This window comes from Petromyzon marinus, chromosome 8 (assembly GCF_048934315.1).
Source record: "Petromyzon marinus isolate PM22_M1 ecotype Great Lakes invasive population chromosome 8, UKy_Petmar_22M1.pri1.0, whole genome shotgun sequence".
Lineage (NCBI taxonomy): Eukaryota > Metazoa > Chordata > Hyperoartia > Petromyzontiformes > Petromyzontidae > Petromyzon > Petromyzon marinus.
The window spans coordinates 10683508-10702894 of NC_133674.1; the positions used below are offsets into that span (position 1 = coordinate 10683508).

At 47.8% G+C, this 19387-nt stretch overlaps 1 protein-coding gene across 3 annotated transcripts in view; it reads left to right on the forward strand.

Moving 5' to 3' along the window:
- TLL2 (tolloid like 2) overlaps positions 1-19387 on the forward strand; it is a 164319-nt gene that overhangs the window by 47244 nt on the left and 97688 nt on the right. For all 3 annotated transcript variants that reach the window (XM_032949702.2, XM_032949704.2, XM_076065654.1), the window contains 2 exons: positions 6547-6657; positions 16262-16366. In XM_032949702.2, the coding sequence (XP_032805593.1) occupies positions 6547-6657; positions 16262-16366 (216 nt within the window). The remainder of the gene's footprint in view (positions 1-6546; positions 6658-16261; positions 16367-19387) is intronic.

Sequence of the window (19387 nt, forward strand, 5' to 3'; positions counted from 1 at the left end):
TTTGCCATAGCAGGGCGGTGGAAAAGGGAACGCACTGAGTCCAGTGAAATGTGCCGAAGACGTGGAGTGTTAGGGGGAGGGGGGGGGGGTTTGGGTGGGAGGGCGGCGTACCCCCCCCACCCTAAGGGGCCGGTCCGAGTTATGGGACGCAGCAGCAGCAGCATCAGCAGCAGCCGGGATCAAATTGACCGAAAAAGTGCTCCTTCGTGTGGGGGCGGGCTTTCTGATCCGCTTGCCATCGCTGCCACCCAGGAGGGTTCACCCACGACTGGTTCTCAGATATTACTCGCCACTGATGTTAGCCGTGGCCTGGCATGGTGTTTGGTTCGCCAGATTGACTGTAGGAGCGCCAGCCACCAAGGCCACCACTTTCCACTGCTATAATCACGTGTTATACGGTGGACATCAGAAACATTTGTGCAGTTTAATTTACGATATCCTTTTGTTGGTCATGGCTGAATTTCGATGAAAGAAAAATAAAAAAATATTCACGCCCCAAGGTCATCTGCATTAGAGCCAAGTCTGCATTTGAGCATCATCAATTATTAATACACTGTCATTGCTGTCTCCAATTAAGGCAAAGATCTTCCTTGTCGACTGTACTTGTACATCAAACTCAGTTTAATTGCAGGCAGTGCTGCAGAACTAGCTTGGACGGTTGTGGTCGCAAGTACGAAGTAGATTTATGCGTCCCTAACACTTCGCTCTGTCGACGGTGGCAAAAAAAAGGTGTCGAACGCTTGTGAGCACGATACCCTGTTAAAAACAACAACGCCGCACCCGTGAAGGAGATCGAGAGACGCTGCACTTGCACGACGTCGTCGCACCTACGAAACGACGATAATGTCGTCTCCGTGATGGCAACGGTGTCGCGTCTGTCGACCTGGTCACTGTGACACGTGGATCAGCGTGCCCTCTGCTCGAGCACTGGAGGCCGCTTTTTGTTGTCGAGGGGGAGGCGACGATCACACTTTGCGGCTCGCGATGGCAGTGGGTTTCTTACTCAAGGGAGCAAATGTGGTGGCACTCATCCCTGCTTGTGTATGTAGGTATGTTGCACTTCTTTCACACCATACGTAGCCAACTGTGCTGATCGGCTCTGAGTCAGCAGTATACATTCCACACTCCCATGATGGTGGGTCTTTGTCCTCTTCGTAGGACAATCGATGTTAGAGTTTCCCCGAAACTGGTACATATTTTATTCACTCGCGGGGGGATCATGGGAGTAGTTGACTACCCTGACTTGGATTTAAACAGGCAGCATTCAAAGAGCAAATTTAGGTCTCTAAAAACGGTACCATCTGGCTGCAATTTAGATAAACTTTTGTCATGTAAATGTTGTTCATTTAATTTGCAGTGGTTAACGATGATCATGGGAGTTGGTGTTTAACGTTTGAGTAAATGGCATTTACCCTATCTCTCCCGACAGTTAACAAGTTGCACGCTTTCAGTTACCGTAATATTTTGTTCACACGTCACTTTCGTAGTTTTGAGTTGTTGAAAGTGGTCGCAATCTAACTTGAGCAGAACAGAGCATTCTCGCTTGGCTCGATTTTGGTTTGTACTGTTTGCTTTGCTGGATACAGCTCAGCGAAGATGTAGGGCTCCTCAGCCGTATCATAGGTTCATATCCTGGTCAGGTTTAACAGCCCATCGATCATGGTCTTCATCATCATCACTCCTCATTCACATTAGCACCAATTCAGTGAGTTTATGCTCCTCTGGGAGGTCACAGGGGTTCCAATGTAGTTCGATGAGTCCCCATAGCAGGAACATGGAATTTCCACTCTTGGCTAGAACTGCCAGTAGGGATGAACATTCCTCAATTGTTGTCTGAGCATGGAGGCTATTTGATGTTTTGATCATGTGATCTGTGACAGTTATTATTTCAGCGCACCTAGTGTGGTGCTTCGTAAGTCGTCATTTGAAGCCCTCGAAGATGAAGAGCAACTCGGGTTCATGGCTTGAGATGTCGATGGCTTCGGATCGACACAATTTTTGCAACAAAATCTGCAATCTGTTCGAATCGGCCCGACCCAGGGTTTTGAACCGAATGTGACTCTCAGTGAAAACTTGCCTCTTGAATGGGAGAAATGTTGTGGATGCTGATGAAGGGTATTGATTTGCGTTTTTGAAATTCTTATATGGGCAATAAAAAGAAACCGCGTGAATGTGGGCTGTGACCCTGGCACATAAATAAGACCTGGATCATCTTGCGACGTCATTTCGGACGATCCCACGAGATTTTGTACTTAAGTCTACTTTCAACAGGACCGTTCGATTCTGTCACCCATCTATAAATTACCGAGGGTTGCCGAGCGGCGTCGCGTGCGTGCGAACCGGGCCGCTTGGCTCAACCCGACCGCCGTGCCGAGCCGCCGGGCTGCAGGAACGCCGGGACCCCCCTCTCCCCCTTCGAGATTCGTGACGTGAAGGGAATTTTCCGTGCGGCTGCAGTGTGGGTTCCCGGGCCTGCGGTGATGTCCCTGGAGGGTGGGGGCGGGGGGTGAAGACACGAGAAACGTTGGTAAAGGTCACGTGCATCGATTGGGCTTTTGTTCGCCCGCCTGCCCCAGGAGATTGGACCATTTGGGCCCTCTCGGTCTTATTGATCGCAGACACTTCTCCATTGCTTTACAGCGGCTATCTTTAGGTCCGAGAATACCGGAGAAGTGATGGGGGGGGGGGCATCGATTGAGGATTAACTTTAGAAGCTCTTTTGCAGCTTGTCTGGTTTTATTGAAAGGGCGCATCGATGCTTGTTTCCTTCACAGTTTCTTTTACTTTGAAAACTCCTCCAATGAGAAGGTTTCGTTGCATTACGCTTTTTATGAGTAAAGAAAATACCAAAAAGATGAAATGTAGATTTTAAAATAATACACATTAAATCAAAACATTCGTTGATTGCAGTTGACTTGGCAAATCATATATGTAGAAGGCAATCAAAACACTTTTAGAATTGGACACCAAAAAGTCAAGCCAGCCCAATGCCAGATCCTTCTTTTATGAAGAATTTTCCTAAGACAAAACAATTCCACAGTCACTATGAGGGCAGGCTGCTTACGTTTTTTTTATTGACGTGGATGAATGTTGACAAATGTGTTTTTTACTGAAACCAGAATGACTGTCAACAAGTTAAGGGGACTATTACATTTGTTCAGCAACCATTTAAAAATAAATCGCTAAACACTCTGGACCGTGGAAATACAGCTACATTCTTATAATTTGCTTGGAAATGTAAATGCATGTGGTGCGGGCACAACCATCGTAGGAGCACTACCGAAGATCATAAATTTGAGATGCATTTGATGTGATTTCATTCACAAAATGCATATGAAAGATGAGTCCTTGTCAAAACGGTCTGATTTGAATGCTATGAAGTCCTAGCAGCTAGCCCTTCCCCTTATCAAGACGAGATTCTGTCCGTATCGCCTTATAAATGTGACAATACGTTCAATCATTCAATCGCTGCCTCTTCCGGTGCTTCACCAGCAGAATCTGAATCAGAATCTTGATTTATCCTGGGGGAATTTGATGAGCCATGAAGCTATTTTTTCACAGATGTCCAGCCGGGGTGGGTCACAAACAAGTACCGAATGAATTCATAACTCACCACGAGACTGTTAATGATGATCGCGGTACGTTTTATTTTTGCATAGTGAACATGAGGTGTGCAACATTTTAGTCATTTAAATCCACACTACTCTATTGGTGCTCATCACAAGAGCACCACGTGAATTAGACTAGAAAAGAAAGAAGTTGATGACATCAGTCAACGTGTTAAGAAAAGCGCGGTGGGGGGGCTTGGGCAGGAAACGCCGCTTGTCTAAGCGATGACGGCCGATGGTCAAGGGCAATGACGGAGTGGCAGCCAGGGAATGGAGCGCGTTTCGAGAGAAATCGTCCAACGATGAGATGGAGCGATGAATGTGTTCGTGTGTAGTCGGTGCCACGTGGTTCATTAGATCGTAGGATCGTGAGAGATGTTGACAGTTTGGAGATGTCTTAATCCCGCAGGTGGATCAATCATTGCTGATGACGACGACGATGATGATGACAAGGGGTCAGTGTTGATGGAAGACTTTCCGGTGAATTGGTGCTGCTTTGCGGCTACGTGCGCCACTTGCGTGAGCCTCTGATTTCATGCCAGCTCCATTTTTTATCGGAGCTCGTGGCTTTGTGCCACTTCCCTTGCGTGGCGGTGGAGATCCGAGCAGTGTCAGAGCCAGGGACTCGTCACGGGAGGCCGCATAATTTCATGTCCACGTGGACATAATACATCACCGGGCATTGCCTCCAGTACATGCTTGTATTTCAATTCGGTGTGATTGTTACGTTTAATCTGTTCGCATGGACGTCATTGTCATTGTTTTGAAATATATTTTTTCTTTGCATTTAGTGCTGAAGTTGTCCCGATCGCTGGCCTGATTGGTGATAAAATGTGTATCTGTGTCCGTGTGTGTGTGATTGTATTCATCTTACTAACATGTATGGGTGGCCTATTCTGTTGGGCTTGCAATGTGCATTTCGTGCTACGACTTCCCTACGCATGACCTTCTCCAGCACTTTAGACAGTTTCCCCTTAATGCGTGATGATGATAATACTGGCAATTGTTTATGCAGAAAAGCAGCAATGAGTCTCAGAATTATATTATGGGAGGGTCCTGCATTGTAATGTTTGGCCAATGCCAGCAACGAACGTTTTGGCACGTGGGAGGCCGTGAGAGTTCCCAGAGACAACCCACGTGTGCAAAGCGGGGTGACACCTCAGAATACCACATCACGGGTCCACGCTGACAACACGTAGTGAGCCTTAGTGGTCACCCATACTGTTGGTACCGACCATACTCAGCCCTGCTGCCTTGCTTCTGAATCATGGCGAGGTCAGGCACATTTAAGGGAGATATGGTCACAGGGTACATCTGCCGAGGATCAAATGCCGTCTCTCGTGTAGACCCGTCACCAGGTTTTTGGGAAGAACGTGCTCCAAGAACAACTGGCTCAAATGAACACATTTGCACTTTCATAAAAAAATAACATTCATCACGAGTACAGCACACTGGTGTGTTGGAGAGCCAAGCCACAACATTTACAATCTGAGTACGACGTTTGTTCTGTTTACATGACAACCCTTACTAATTGACTGTGTCGAGTGGTCGCGGGTTTAACAACACATGTATATATTTACCGACAACCCTGTATTATGAATGATATTGGTCGCGAAAGCCTACGTGTTAAACTGACATTTGCACTTTGTCCATTGTTAACGAGATGACAATGTGCAAACTCAAGATGCTTACTGTTCCACGGCAATTGGTCTTGGACCTTTATAAGTGGAGCATAGTTGCATCCTATGGCCATCGTGATATCTAGTTGAAGCTTCAAGCCGTGTAAATGTGGCAACGTCCATCGTGGCAACGCCGGTCCGAGTGCTGCACGCAAAGTCGACGGGCTTCGTGTCTCGCGCAGGGGTTTGACTCGGCTCATCATCCCTCCCGGTGTCAATGAAACGAGAGTACCACAGTGTCGGAAGTCAAGAGTGGTTGTCGCACGCAAAGACTGGCCCCGTTTTTTATGGGCACGTGGAATGTGTACCCCCTGGCACCCTCGCAACACTCGTCTGCGCAGCCTCAAGGCCTAAAGTGTCCAGCGGCCAGCAACAAATGGCGCTGTTGAATGTGTAAATAGGGGAGAGTTACTTTTAACGTTTCTTGACTTTGACCTTCACTCTGGCTCGTGGCTGTCCCCTGTCCTCAGAGGCGTTTAGCGGGCACGGCGCAGCGATTGTTTATAAATGACTGCCGTGCTGCTGAGATTTCTCTATAAATCTCAAGGGCAATGCACGGATTTATAGTGCACTGACGACTGCCGCCACAAGGTTACCTGCGCGCATTAGTGCTTGGCAATCCACTTGAAAGCAATCTGCAACTTGAGCTCTGTGCAATCCCAGTGCACAGAGGAGCTGCAGTGAACACGAAGGCACTCTCGACCTGATTGTGAAAAGCGGCTAATGAGTTTAAAAAAACATTTTTTTTACGTTTTATTCTTTTCTCTTTCACCCGCTGTACTGTACGTCCGCATGATGCCATTCGAGAGCGCTCGCAGAGAACTCGTGTCCAGGAACCTGCTCCTGGAGGGTCATGTCACAGAAACCACTCGGTTCACTTCATGAGCTCTCCGATGCCCCTTGTGATATGCCCTGCAAAGACTGTCCATCGTATTGCTCGCACACCAAAATGTTTAATTATCGTGGGTAGAACATGCCGGATTAGGTGGTAATCCAAATTATGATTTTGTGTGTGTATGCAGTAATTAATGACCGACGAGATCTGTCAATTTGCCGGTTTAATTGTGTGGTTTGATCGCCTGGTTCAACTACGAGCGTTTGAGATCCGTATTCAAACGCTTGGTCTCTGCGCTGTGAGCGCGGTGCTTGGACATGCGTATTGCCACCCCCCCCCCCCGAGCCAGCTGGCCGTGTCTTCCTTGATGAGGTTCCAATGTCGGTTTCATTTAATCTACCCCCTTGGTGTCTTCTCTGTGCAGTGGCCTTCTTGGGGGACATCGCACTCGACGAAGAAGACTTGAGCCTTTTCCAGGTGGACCGCATGGTCGACCTGACTAAGCACACGGTGGTGAGGACGAGCCATAGCACAGGTGAGCAGCCACCTCTGGCACCAACCCTGGGGCCTCTTTGTACCTCTTTCCCACTGCACAAGCGAGCCATGCCGGAGCCGTGCCGAGCGGGTTGGGTTCGGCTCGGGAGGAGCCGGGTTTGACCGAGATGTGTGACGCGCGCTTTAACCGCGGCGTTTACCCAGCCAGTTGACACGTGACACGTGTCTTCGTGTTGACTTTGCACACAGGCCTGTTCCCGATGGCTTTTGTGGAATGATGTATGTATGTATGCTGAGCTTCTTTCGCACCGTACGTAGCCAACCGTGCTAATCGGCGATGTGGGGGCGAGGACACCAGTGACGTGCGGTGAGATCAATTGCTGGGGATGCACTGGCTAGTACCGGAGCCAGATTTACACGGAGGGGGGGCGTGTCCTCCCTGAGGGGGGCGTGTCTGACACGCCCCCCTCAGTGAGGCAGATGTGATAGCTGCCTCCCTTGGTGCTTTTTCATTGCAGTTTCATGACGAGACCAACGAGCCTAAATATTTGTATACACATACGTAAAATAGGCTACCTGAACTATGGAAGGCGAGGACATGTAATGAAGGGGTCTACAAACATTACATTGGTGACATGCAGAGAGATAGTAACAGGCACGTGATTATTGCCCGCGCTCCATCCAGTTTTTGGGGGGTTGTGCAATCAGAGGGGAGGCTGAGCTCGTCGCTGCCTCGCCTCTCTTCTCTCCCTGTATTTGCAGCGGAGCTCTGCAAATTTGGCGATTTTGACTATAAAAAAATCATACATAAATGACATTCATAACAGATCAGTGGAAACATCTTAATTTTTTATTTTCTTATTCTTTTTTTTACTTTTAGTAACAGCTATTTTCTTTGGAGTATGACAGGTGAGGCTCTGCCTCCCCCTGCCTCCCCTGGCCGCACGTGACTGAAGGACACAATATGCAAATGGTGCAGATAAAATATTTGTTAAATGTCATTGTGCAGGAAGACTTCTTTTTGCAGTACGAGTCAGGATGGAGCCACCGCAAGTGTGCAACGACAATTGTAACTCCCCGCCAGGAGGGCCATCCCATGAAGTCGCCCTCTTGGCAACCGGAGTATCTGGGGAAACTCATGCATATGGGGAGAGAACGCCTCAACTGCAAACCAAAAGCTATTTGCTGTACTGCCTAATTAGAGACGCGTAGATTTTTTTGAACAGGTGGATGGAAATTTCATCACTCCATGATCCACCAGCCCCGCTTCCTGGTTTCTGGATTACAGGCGTGTGCTACCACGCCGCTGTAAGTTAGTGAGGCTTGCATCCCGTGCGATAACGTCATTCTAAGGGCGAATGTAAAAATCTTTTTAACCTCGCAGCACCAGTGAACCGCTCGCAGGGACATCCTGTGTGCCCCGCTGTAGAAATATAAATGGAGCTTTTGGCAAACTGAAAAACACAGAAACAAACCATAAATCAAAGGAACCCTGTTAAATAGCATTACATCAGCGTACACGGAATGCCATTAGCCCCCTCCCCCCCTCAGCTAATGCGCAGCCAGTGGCCGCCGATTGAACGGGGAAGAGAGGGAGAGTGTCGCGCACTTTGCACTGCCCCGTGCGAACGGGGCTAGTTGGGCAGGAGGCGGCGCCGTGGACCGGATTGACCTTGATGCGGAAATTCGGGGACTTTGCCAGGCCGATTGCGCACGCGCGCGCGCGAGGTTCAACGTACCCCACTAATTGGATTAATGCATGCAAATGCTGGGCCACCGAGAGCCCGCGCCGGCCTTTGAATATGCGACGGGCGAACCGCATTCATAGCCATCGCCCCTGTCCGATGCAGTATCCGTGATGTGTGTGTGTGATTTTGTGGATATATGCAATAGGAGTGGTGGTGTACCGATTAGCGCACTGCACTATGAACCCGGTGACCCGAGTTCGATTCCCGCTTACGGCCAACACCAGTGACGATTATCGGAGCCTGTCCTGGGTCATCCCCTAGGTTGACTCAGCCTTAAATGAGTACCTAGTATGGTTTGCAAACATCGCCACTCGGGAAACAAAGGCGGCCGGGCGTGGTGCTGGCCATCCTCCCCTTCGTGTGCCGTTCCAGCCTTCGTAGAGTGCTCACCAACCGCACTTGCCCCAACAATCTGTTAAGGTCAATCTTGATTTGAAGCTTGTCTGTTAAGGCTATACTGGGGGTCTTTGTATGCGTAGAAAATATGATACTGCCACGGTGTCACGGATAATACGCTGGACTTGCAGTACAGAGGTCACAAAAATTTTTTCTCCAACTCCCAGCACTTGCAAAAAAATGTATCCCTCTCCCCCCGCCTCTGTCCACCCAGCAGTCTAATTGGGTTCACCACAGCGCTAAGATCGGCAGGTCGCGTGTGGTGAGGTCAACTGTGGTGACTCCCACCTCTTCCAAGATGTTTGCTGGTCAGCGTGGAAGAGTCGGCCAAAATAGCCTCTACAGATACTCTCTACTGCTCCCTCTATTGGAGGCCTTTACGCCTGCAAGTAATTTCAGAATTGCGCCTTTACCTTTGTCTTTATACGTTAAAAAATAGCAGTGAGTGTGGTTTTCATGCATGATATTTCCCTTGAAATCACAGCTGCTAAGCAGTGGCCCCTGGGGACCTTTAACAGAAAGCAGGCAGCAAGAGAGAGAGAGACGGCTGCGAGAGTAGTGGGTGAGAGGAGTTGACACGCTTCCCAAATTGATCCAGGTTGCATGAACTTCAAAAGCAGCAAGGCAGATCCAAAGCCGAGCTGTGCGAGGAGCGAAAGAGCAGGATAAATATTCTATCCTCCAGTGGGGCGAGTAGACATCGTATGGGTGAGAGAAGTCGTACAAATGAGTCCCATCAGGTCATTAGTGACCGGGACTGTCAGATGTAATAGTCGCAGTGGAAGAGAGACAACAATGTGATGGGTTGACCTGAATAAGCTGATGCGCAACACCAGTGGAAATTGGTATCTGAATCTGCTGTGAGCCTCGGAGGTCATAGAATCCACGTGAAATTAATACCTGGTGCAGGCGTCTTGTGAACTTCGGCACTTGGTAGAAGTGGGAGATCAAGGTGGGTCAGGCATGCTGCGTGCTGGCCACATCACCCCTTGTATTTTCCCACCTTGATTTAAAAAAAATAAACCATTGTGGGATTGACCAATTACGCGGCGCCCCTGTAATGGGTTGCCGGGTTACGGTGCAATGTAAAAATGTCTCCCATTCTCAAATGAGCCGAGGGTTGTGGCTCATCTCTGTTGGTGACCTCTGAGCCTCCATTTGTGGAAATTCCACATTCCTATGGCGGAGGCCGTTCCCTGCCAGGACAATCACTCCTGGACTTCCCACAAAGTGGTACTCATTTGAGTGATTCTGGAGGGATAATTCGGTTACTTCTGCCAAGAGGTTTGAACTTTCAAACATCTGATGTAGTTTGAGTGTTCTGCTCACAATGCCACATGGCATACCACGTAACCCCATGGATAATGTGATGAAATGCCATTTGATTTTATATTTGACAGCAGTATTAAATCAAGATGTATCGATATTTGATATATTGTCAAAAAGTGGTTAATAGACATTGGCCTACTTGTCACCATCAGCCACGGTCACTCCACTGCGAGATGAAGGTCCACTTGTGTTGCTGTCACCTCTCAACCTGCTAGGTAATCATCCTATCGGGCACGTTCCATTCCTTGGCTGCCGCTCCATCATTGGTCTTGACCTTTGCCTATCGTGCCGTCGAGCGACCATGCCCTACCCATGCCCACTTCTCTTCGTAACAGTTCAAGTGACGTCATTAACCTGTGCTGAATGATAAAAAAACGACTTCAATTGGCCTTAAATATCTGCTGGACGTCCACAGCATGCTCCCGGCAATTCCCTGCCGGGGAACTACTGAGCAGCTGCAATAATCGAATTGCCTCTGCAGACTGGCCCAGGGGCAAGCTTAACGAGGACTAGACGATTATAGCCAGCCATCCGCTCTCTCTGTGAGTCACGTGCAGGCTCTCCGCTTGCGTTGCTTTCCTGCTCGTCTGTCAAACGTTGTAAATGTGATTTGAGTCTGAGTTATGAAGCAAATGCCCGTGCAAGCTGCTATCATCCTGTTCCCGCTTGTTTTTCACAATCAAGAAACATTGTTTTGCCACAGTTTTTACCCAAGCTGGATTTCGCATAATAGAAACATGTGGACATGCGGTTTTGAAAGGAGTGTGCTGGTAATTTTGACCCAGCGGTGGACTTGAGCGGTCTCGTGTGATAACCAGCTTGGTCCGTATCCATCCGTTTAAAAAAAAATCAGGAGCTCTTTTTTGGTGGATTACTCATGTCAGCGTTTCTACTTTATGAATAACGTTTCTGTCTATGCGTCTCATTATATGTCTCTCTCTCTCTCCCTATGTCACTGTCTTTCCATCCTTGTAAACATCACGGAATGTTTTTTGTATGTATGGCTGTCTGTGCTTTTTCCTTGGCCCTGTGTTATATACGTGACTCTACATCATTCTGTCTTTTATTAATTCTCTCTGTATCTCTCTTCCTCTGCCTTTCATTTACCTCGTCTCTTTGGGTTTCCATCTTTTCGTCCAGTTCGTAAATATCTGTCCTCCATCTCTGTGACCTTATCTTTTACGTCTCTCATTGCTCTAGCTCTGCTACATAATCATATCCCTATATCTTTACCCTGTGTCTGCCACCTATGTTTCGATATCTCTCTTGAGAATGTCTCTCCATGTGTCGCAATTCTTCAGAATGCTCTCTGTTTATCTCTCTGCACTTCTCATTTCGCATCTTGCGTCATCTCTCGGAGTCAGCACCGCTCCATCTCAATCTGTCGCTCTGTATTTATCTCTTGATATCGCTTCCCCACGATTCATAATTCTCTCTCTATCCCGCTGCAAATTAGTTTTTTTTTAATCTCGTGCGTCTGTCTCCTTGACATTCTCTCGCTGCGGCCAGTGTCAGATGCAGGGGGGGGGGGAGGCGATGGGGGGCAATCAACCCCAACACCCCCCCTTCCCCCAAGAAACCACACACAATGTCTTATGTTGATGTTTACCAGAGACAATATATCGAATGCTGTTTTCATTCATGTATGGGGCCCTATTTAAAAAGGCCTGAAATTCCGGGACTGCACCCCCCCCCCCCGCCTGCCGCCCCCCCCCCCGCCCCTTCCTTATGGGACGTCTCAAGATCCACCTCTGGCCGCGTCCGCTCTTGGCTCGCTCCGTCCCTGCGAGTGATGAGTCACAGTGGCCACGTCCGTGGTGGGCCACGCCGTTTTCCTGGGCCTGGCGGGGTGGCTACCGCGGGCTCTGCGTAAACCACGCAGGAAGGTGGAAGTGATTAGGGGCGGCGCTCTCCACCACGAGGCCTGCAGGATCACGACGCAACGCAGCGTTCGTTTATTCGCAAAAAAATGAAACCCCTCCACAACGCAGCGGGACTTTTGTTCAGTTAAAAGCCAGCAAATCGTGGCAGTGACCGATTTTTACAGGAACCTCCGGGTTGAGCTCTCGCTTTCCCACGCCGTTGCAACCCAGACTGGGCTGACTGAAGCCGTCAGTTATTTTGCGCCCGCCACCCCCCCCCCCCCGATGCTGAAGCCACCTGCTAAGAATTACATTTAATTGCAACGTTGCCTCCAATGTCAAAATGTTACTTAAAAAGAAAATCTGATATTTGGCATCGGGTCACCTAAAAATGTTGGCATCTTATGAGTTGGCTCGCGAAGCTTAATGCCTGCGTTGGGCCCGCGCAGCCATGCAAGGTAAAACGACTTCATCACTGCGTGTGGTTATCTCACCCAGGATACCAGGGACTGCATCAACATGTCCATCATATAATTGTGTTTTTTGGCATTTGATTGATTTTCTCCCAGGCCTAAGAGCTTATGAGGCATTTTTTATACTTGTCCATGAACTTAAATAAGTCTAGAGGTTGTGGGAAGACTGGACCCTTGAATAATGTTATGTTAAAGCCCGTGTCACATTCAGCTCATTCATGAATATGGATCGGCTGTTTGTGTGGAGTTCAATGAACGGGGCAGCACCTTTTGGGATGTAGCTAAAATAAAGTCGAGCTGTCGCTGCTCAAGTGGGCACGGGGAAAGTGCTCGCCTATTGGCAGCTGTGGGCCAGCAGTAAACATTCCACGTTGGTATGGCAGGGGAAAGTCTCTCCAAAGAACAATCATTCATGAACTCTTACTCAATAGATCGCCTCTGGAGGGTGGATGGGCTGAAGCATCTGACGACTGGAGTTTGAACTCCCAAACCTTCCCGTTGCGATTTGAACACTCGATTTACAATGTGTACAGATGGCCAAATAACAATTGTCCGTATCATATACAAATATGATATAAAATGTGTGTGTATACAGTGAGGGAAAAAAGTATTTGATCCCCTGCTGATTTTGTACGTTTGCCCACTAACAAAGAAATGATTAGTCTATAATTTGAATGGTAGGTTTATTTGAACAGTGAGAGACAGAATAACAACAAAAAATCCAGAAAAACGCATGTCAAAAATGTTATAAATTGATTTGCATTTTAATGAGGGAAATAAGTATTTGACCCCCTCTCAATGAGAAAAATTTCTGGCTCCCAGGTGTCTTTTATACAGGTAACGAGCTGAGATTAGGAGCACACTCTTAAATGGAGTGCTCCCAATCTCAGCGTGTTACCTGTATAAAAGACACGTGTCCACAGAAGCAATTAATCAATCAGATTCCAAACTCTCCACCATGGCCAAGACAAAAGAGCTCTCCAAGGATGTCAGGGACAAGATTGTAGACCTACACAAGGCTGGAATGGGCTACAAGACCATTGCCAAGCAGCTTGGTGAGAAGGTGACAACAGTTGGTGCGATTATCTCACCTCGTGGAGTTGCAATGATCATGAGAACGGTGAGGAATCAGCCCAGAACTACACGGGAGGATCTTGCCAATGATCTCAAGGCAGCTGGGACCACAGTCACCAAGAAAACAATTGGTAACACACTACGCCGTGAAGGACTGAAATCCTGCAGCGCCCGCAAGGTCCCCCTGCTTAAGAAAGCACATATACATGCCCGTCTGAAGTTTGCCAATGAACATCTGAATGATTCAGAGGACAACTGGGTGAAAGTGTTGTGGTCAAATGAGACCAAAATGGAGCTCTTTGGCATCAACTCAATTCGCCGTGTTTAGAGGAGGAGGAATGCTGCCTATGACCCCAAGAACACCATCCCCACCGTCAAACATGGAGGTGGAAACATTATGCTTTGGGGGTGTTTTTTTCTGCTAAGGGGACAGGACAACTTCACCGCAACAATGGGACGATGGACGGGGCCATGTACCGTCAAATCTTGGGTGAGAACCTCTTTCCCTCAGCCAGGGCATTGAAAATGGGTCGTGGATGGGTATTCCAGCATGACAATGACCCAAAACACACGGCCAAGGCAACAAAGGAGTGGCTCAAGAAGAAGCACATTAAGGTCCTGGAGTGGCCTAGCCAGTCTCCAGACCTTAATTCCATAGAAAATCTGTGGAGGGAGCTGAAGGTTCGAGTTACTAAACGTCAGCCTCGAAACCTTAATGACTTTGAGAAGATCTGCAAAGAGGAGTGGGACAAAATCCCTCCTGAGATGTGTGCAAACCTGGTGGCCAACTACAAGAAACGTCTGACCTCTGTGATTGGCAACAAAGGTTTTTGCCACCAAGTACTAAGTCATGTTTTGCAGAGGGGTCAAATACTTATTTCCCTCATTAAAATGCAAATAAAATTATAACATTTTTGACATGCGTGTTTCTGAATTTTGTTGTTGTTATTCTGTCTCTCACTGTTCAAATAAAGCTACCATTCAAATTATAGACTGATCATTTCTTTGTCAGTGGGCAAACGTACAAAATCAGTAGGGGATCATATACTTTTTTCCCTCACTGTATATCATAAAATATGACCTAAAACGCAACAACTTTTTTGGGAATAATAGGGTTTTTCTCCTTTTTTCTGGCAACAAAACCGAAACCTTTTTACAAGGATTCATGTCTGCATTAACCACAACACCTTTGTTTGAACCCTTCACATTCGCTCACTTTGATACGTCTTGGCTTTGAAGGAGCCACCACGCCGCCACTGCCTTTGATTTCCGGAGCCGCTCGCACTCACGCCGGCCCGCCCGTGTTAATTTTTTTCCTTTACTTTTAAACACGTTGCGCCCGCGTGCTCCTAATTAGTCCCCCGACGTGTACCGTTAGAGAAATTGCTTCCAGACGCGGAGCCGCAACGCTCCGTGCGAGAGCGCGCGCGCTCGCGCGGAGCGTTCCGGCGAAAAGTCTTCGCCGAAACGCGATCTGTTGCAGGGCACCGCGATACATTAAACAAATTGCGCGCGACCTATATTCGGTCGGTGTTGCCGGTTGCTAGGCGACCCGTTGCACGAGCGCGCCGCCTCGCCAGCTTGAGCGGGCTCTGTGCGGGAGCTCTGCAGCGCCGTGAGCTGGTCGGCCTTCCCGTGCCGCCACGCCGCGGCACGGGAAGGCCGCGTCATCGGCAAAGCCCCATTCGCTCGGCTGACACAACCGAAGGAGGCCTTCGGTCAGCGTGGCCCTGCGTTTTCAGTGGCGGCGTGGTTTCATATCCCTGGTCGGACACCGTACGAGCGCCGTGTGTTTGGTATCGTCCGTTTACCCATTGAGCTGAATCGCCACCGTAGATGCTCATGCCGTGACTGCGATCCAGGTGTTTGGCACTGCGGGCAGAGTGTTTCACTCACTTGGGATGTTGCGAGTTCCATTTTTTTTTACGATCGACTCGGCCAATCATCATGATCCTTAAGGAGTCGATGACATAAGGTGCCACTTTTTGGAATGTCAAGAATGGTTGCTTGATGTGCACCTAAGCTCTTGCCATAGAAATATGGAATTTCTACGGGTTGCCAGCACAGATAGACTCCACTTCAAACTGGAATGCTGCATTCATCAGAAAAAAAACTTTTCCTTTGGTATTTTTCATTTACTCCCAAGCACCTTACAATTCACACAATATCCAACATTATTCCCAATTTCATCTGCTGATTATTTACCACGGTGATGCGTTCACAACAAGAGGACACACTTCTGACAGCATGAGAATTTCAATACTGGACACTAAAATTGCATTTTTCTCGGGCCAGATCCAAACTCAGACATTATTACATGGCTGGAGTTATTCTCTCACCCTCAACAAGAAATTCACTTCAAGCTGCCAATGACCCACCCAGTGTTTATGCGAACCCTCGTTTGCACTCTCAAAGTTCCAAAGTCAAACTTAAAGATCAAGTAAAATTTCCTATGGCATCATTGAAACGATAGCCATAAAGGCTATATTCTAAATGTATGTGTAAAATATATATCTGCCATTATTGTGCCCTTCATTATGTCACATTGTACATCTCTTCTTGAATAATTAAAATAAGCTGATCGTTTGAGAGAGTGTACATGGGCTGTACATGAATCTTGTTAAACTAAATCACAACCGAGAGAAGCACGCCAGCAACATTCATCAGTAGCGGACGGTCCCCCTCCAGTTGGAGGGAAACCGAGAAATGCGTTTTGCCGACCCGAGGCCGTTTCTCAGCTGTGCGCGTTTCTGACTCGGCAGGGGAAGCGGTGGGAGAGAGCAGAGTGCCTGGGTGGAATTTCACATCATCCCAAAGTGAGTCAAGGTCACGGCGACATCGGAATGGCCGGAGAAAAGCAAGCAAAGGTAAAACTGCTCCGTTTGTTTGGACCTTGATGGACTTTCACGTGCTTATAGTTTGCCAACGGTTGTCATTGAAATGTTCGCCGTGTGGCCATCTTATTTTGAAGCAGCACTCGATGATTTAGTACTCGTCTGGGTAGTGGCAGCTGCCCCCCCCCACCCACCCCTCCCCCAACCCCCCCAAAAGACATTGGATTTCTGGGAGTGTGTAAGGAGACCCAGACGAGGTGTTAGACAACCGGATCACTAAGGGGGGTTGTTAAATGTAGTAAAGTTGAATTGCTGGGCGACGAGCGTGGTCTGGCACCGGGGGCAGTGCGAAGCAAGGCTGAGATGAGTTCCTGAGCCAGGGCGGTTTGGTTCCACATCTCTGCACGGTGCACCGAGTGTGGTGGCCCAAGTTATATATTTTGAAGATTACTTGCATCTAGGGTGGGTTTGTAAAATTGTACATACGCTGTAAATGCAGTGCCAACTCAAGGTAGAACAAGGTTTACATTCAATATTTCGGGAACATTGTTACATTTGCATCCAAAAGGGTGTTACCCTGGTATGCAAACACGACAGGAATCGGAAGATTCACAGAACTATGGCCTCTCTTTGTAAGAGTCAAGTCACATTGTCCCCCAAGTGTGGGAAGTAATTCGATCGTTTCATGGATAGACCATAGACATTGTCATGGCAATGTGGAATTTTCACCACGAGCACAAAACCGACAATGGAAGCGAGTACTTCTCCACGCTTGTTTAAGCCACAAAACACTTGACCTTGTATCCGTGTAAACAAAAAAGTAAAAAACTAACTGCATTGGCAGCGCTGCACAAGCACACAAAATTCCCAGCACATCGTAACACTTGCTTTGTAGCAGCAACATAAATAGAAGCTTTGCATTGTCTGGTAACGCCCTGTCTTCTGAGCAGAATGCGGTCAGTTTTTTTTTCATTTTAATTAGTGTTGATAAATTAGTTAATACAGGGTGTGCTGTCGGTTCGCTTATGTAGAGTGTGTGATGTATTATTAGCTTGCACGGCACTCACTGTCCCCCTCTTTCAGTGCACGCGGCGCGTGACGCGTACGACGATTTCATAGCGAAGATGCCGTCTGCTCCTCTGACCTGTGTTTTTTTTAATGAGGAGCAGCTTGACCCAGTGGTGACAACTTCCCTCGAGATATTAAGTGGCACCTGAACCACTTGAACCACTTGCAATTCCAATTGAACCCAGTGTGTGGTAACTCGCTTGAAAGTTGAGTGCATCTTGTGTGCACATGAGAGAGAAACAATAATCCCACGCAGTCCAAGTCGTCTAAGCGGGTGTAATTATTTGTTTGTTCTCGACGCAGCATTTGGGTTTAACAACAAACAGGATTTGGGCCCTCGACCATCTCATTGCCAGCCACTTTACCGCTGATCCACCTGGCAAGAAAAAAAAAACATTGTGGAAACGGTACATGAAGAAATACTGTCGTCTAAACTAAAACCAGATCAATAGTTTTGAGTTGCTTTCTGTGGGAAGGCCACTACGGTAATGCGGAAGGTCCACCACTGCTGCACGTCTGCCAGCAGAAGAGGGCTCTGCACCCTGCTCGTTTGGGTACGGGGACGATTTGACAATTTTTTTAACACCCTTTTATGTCTTTTTTACATGATTTGACAATTTTATTAATTTCACTCTGAATAAATACGAATTATAGCCCTGTTGCACGGTTCATAATGAAATGTGGGGCGTGAATGTTCCACTTAAATAACCGTGCATTAAACACAGGTGAAAATTCACACACTCGCTCCAAACAGCAGCCTGCGTATGGTTCCCATTGCCTACTCATGGATAAGTGGCACCCTCGCCATCGGCCAACCGGAAATGGCATTTGCACCCCTAAACTTACAATGAAACCAGTTTCAAACCTCCCTGAAATATAATCGTTCATCGGCACTGTGCACGTGCCAGTAATGCAGTAATGTCTACATTGAATGAAGGAGTTTATATGTTATTGCGTAATTCGTCAAGGTGCCTTAAGACAGACTGACAGACGAGCAGCAGGGTGACCCCAATTAAAGATGTGCTCGTAAAGGCCCTCACTTGAGCATGTGGCTGCTGCTCAGAGCCTCACTGCAGATAATTGGCAGTCAAGTTTCGCTGACAAAGGAAGAACGTAAGGTTGGCAGTGTCAGTTGCGTAAAAATGAAAAACAGTAATTTGTTCTCCTGTGTGCACGGACGATTTCCCTTTTTGCTGCAGAGAAGCAAATTGTAGTGATCAGCAACGTAGCAACTGTCACCCTGCTTTTAAGGCTACGCTGACAAATACCAGCAGTCATAGAAGGCGTTTTGCGCTCTGGCTGGCATTTGCAGATGCTGATTTTGGAGCATTGGTTCTGTGACAGCTGTCTGGCAGTCCCATTTTGAGAGGAAGTTTTTTTTTTGTCTAAATAGAGAGCCTATGAGAACGTGGTTATGCAACCAAGAGACATAAACTGTGTCCGTGTCAAACCAGTCCATCAAACCAGCAGCGACAGCTTTTTTATGTTCAGTGACAGAGCCTGTTTGTGTGTTTATGAGACATATGTGCCGAGCTGTGTGTTTGTACGAGTGCTGTGTGAGAACCTGGAGTTGCAGAAATGCCAAAACATTACAGGCAGACAGGAGGGTCGTTTGAGCAGCAAAACAATATTGCTGCTTAGGGATCCCAAACAGCTGGTGATGAGGCATCAAACTGAGCAGCGCCCTTGGATCCTGTCCACTTGAGTTGCCCATAAATATTCTTTCTGCGCCGTCAACAGACAATGGTTTGCGAGCTTTAAAGCTTCTTAAAACAAAAAAAACGGTTACGTACAGCATCCAATGGCCATCCTAAAGCAAACGAATACTCGTTATCTTTTCTAGCCTCTTGCTGCGGTTAGTTTGCTCCACTCACAATTTGAAAGTTGCAAAGTACCACCTTGTGGCTTACCCCATGGAGGGACTGGCCCCTGCCAAAGAAATGTATCATTTCCACGACTGGCTCAGAGCCACCAACAGATAATAGT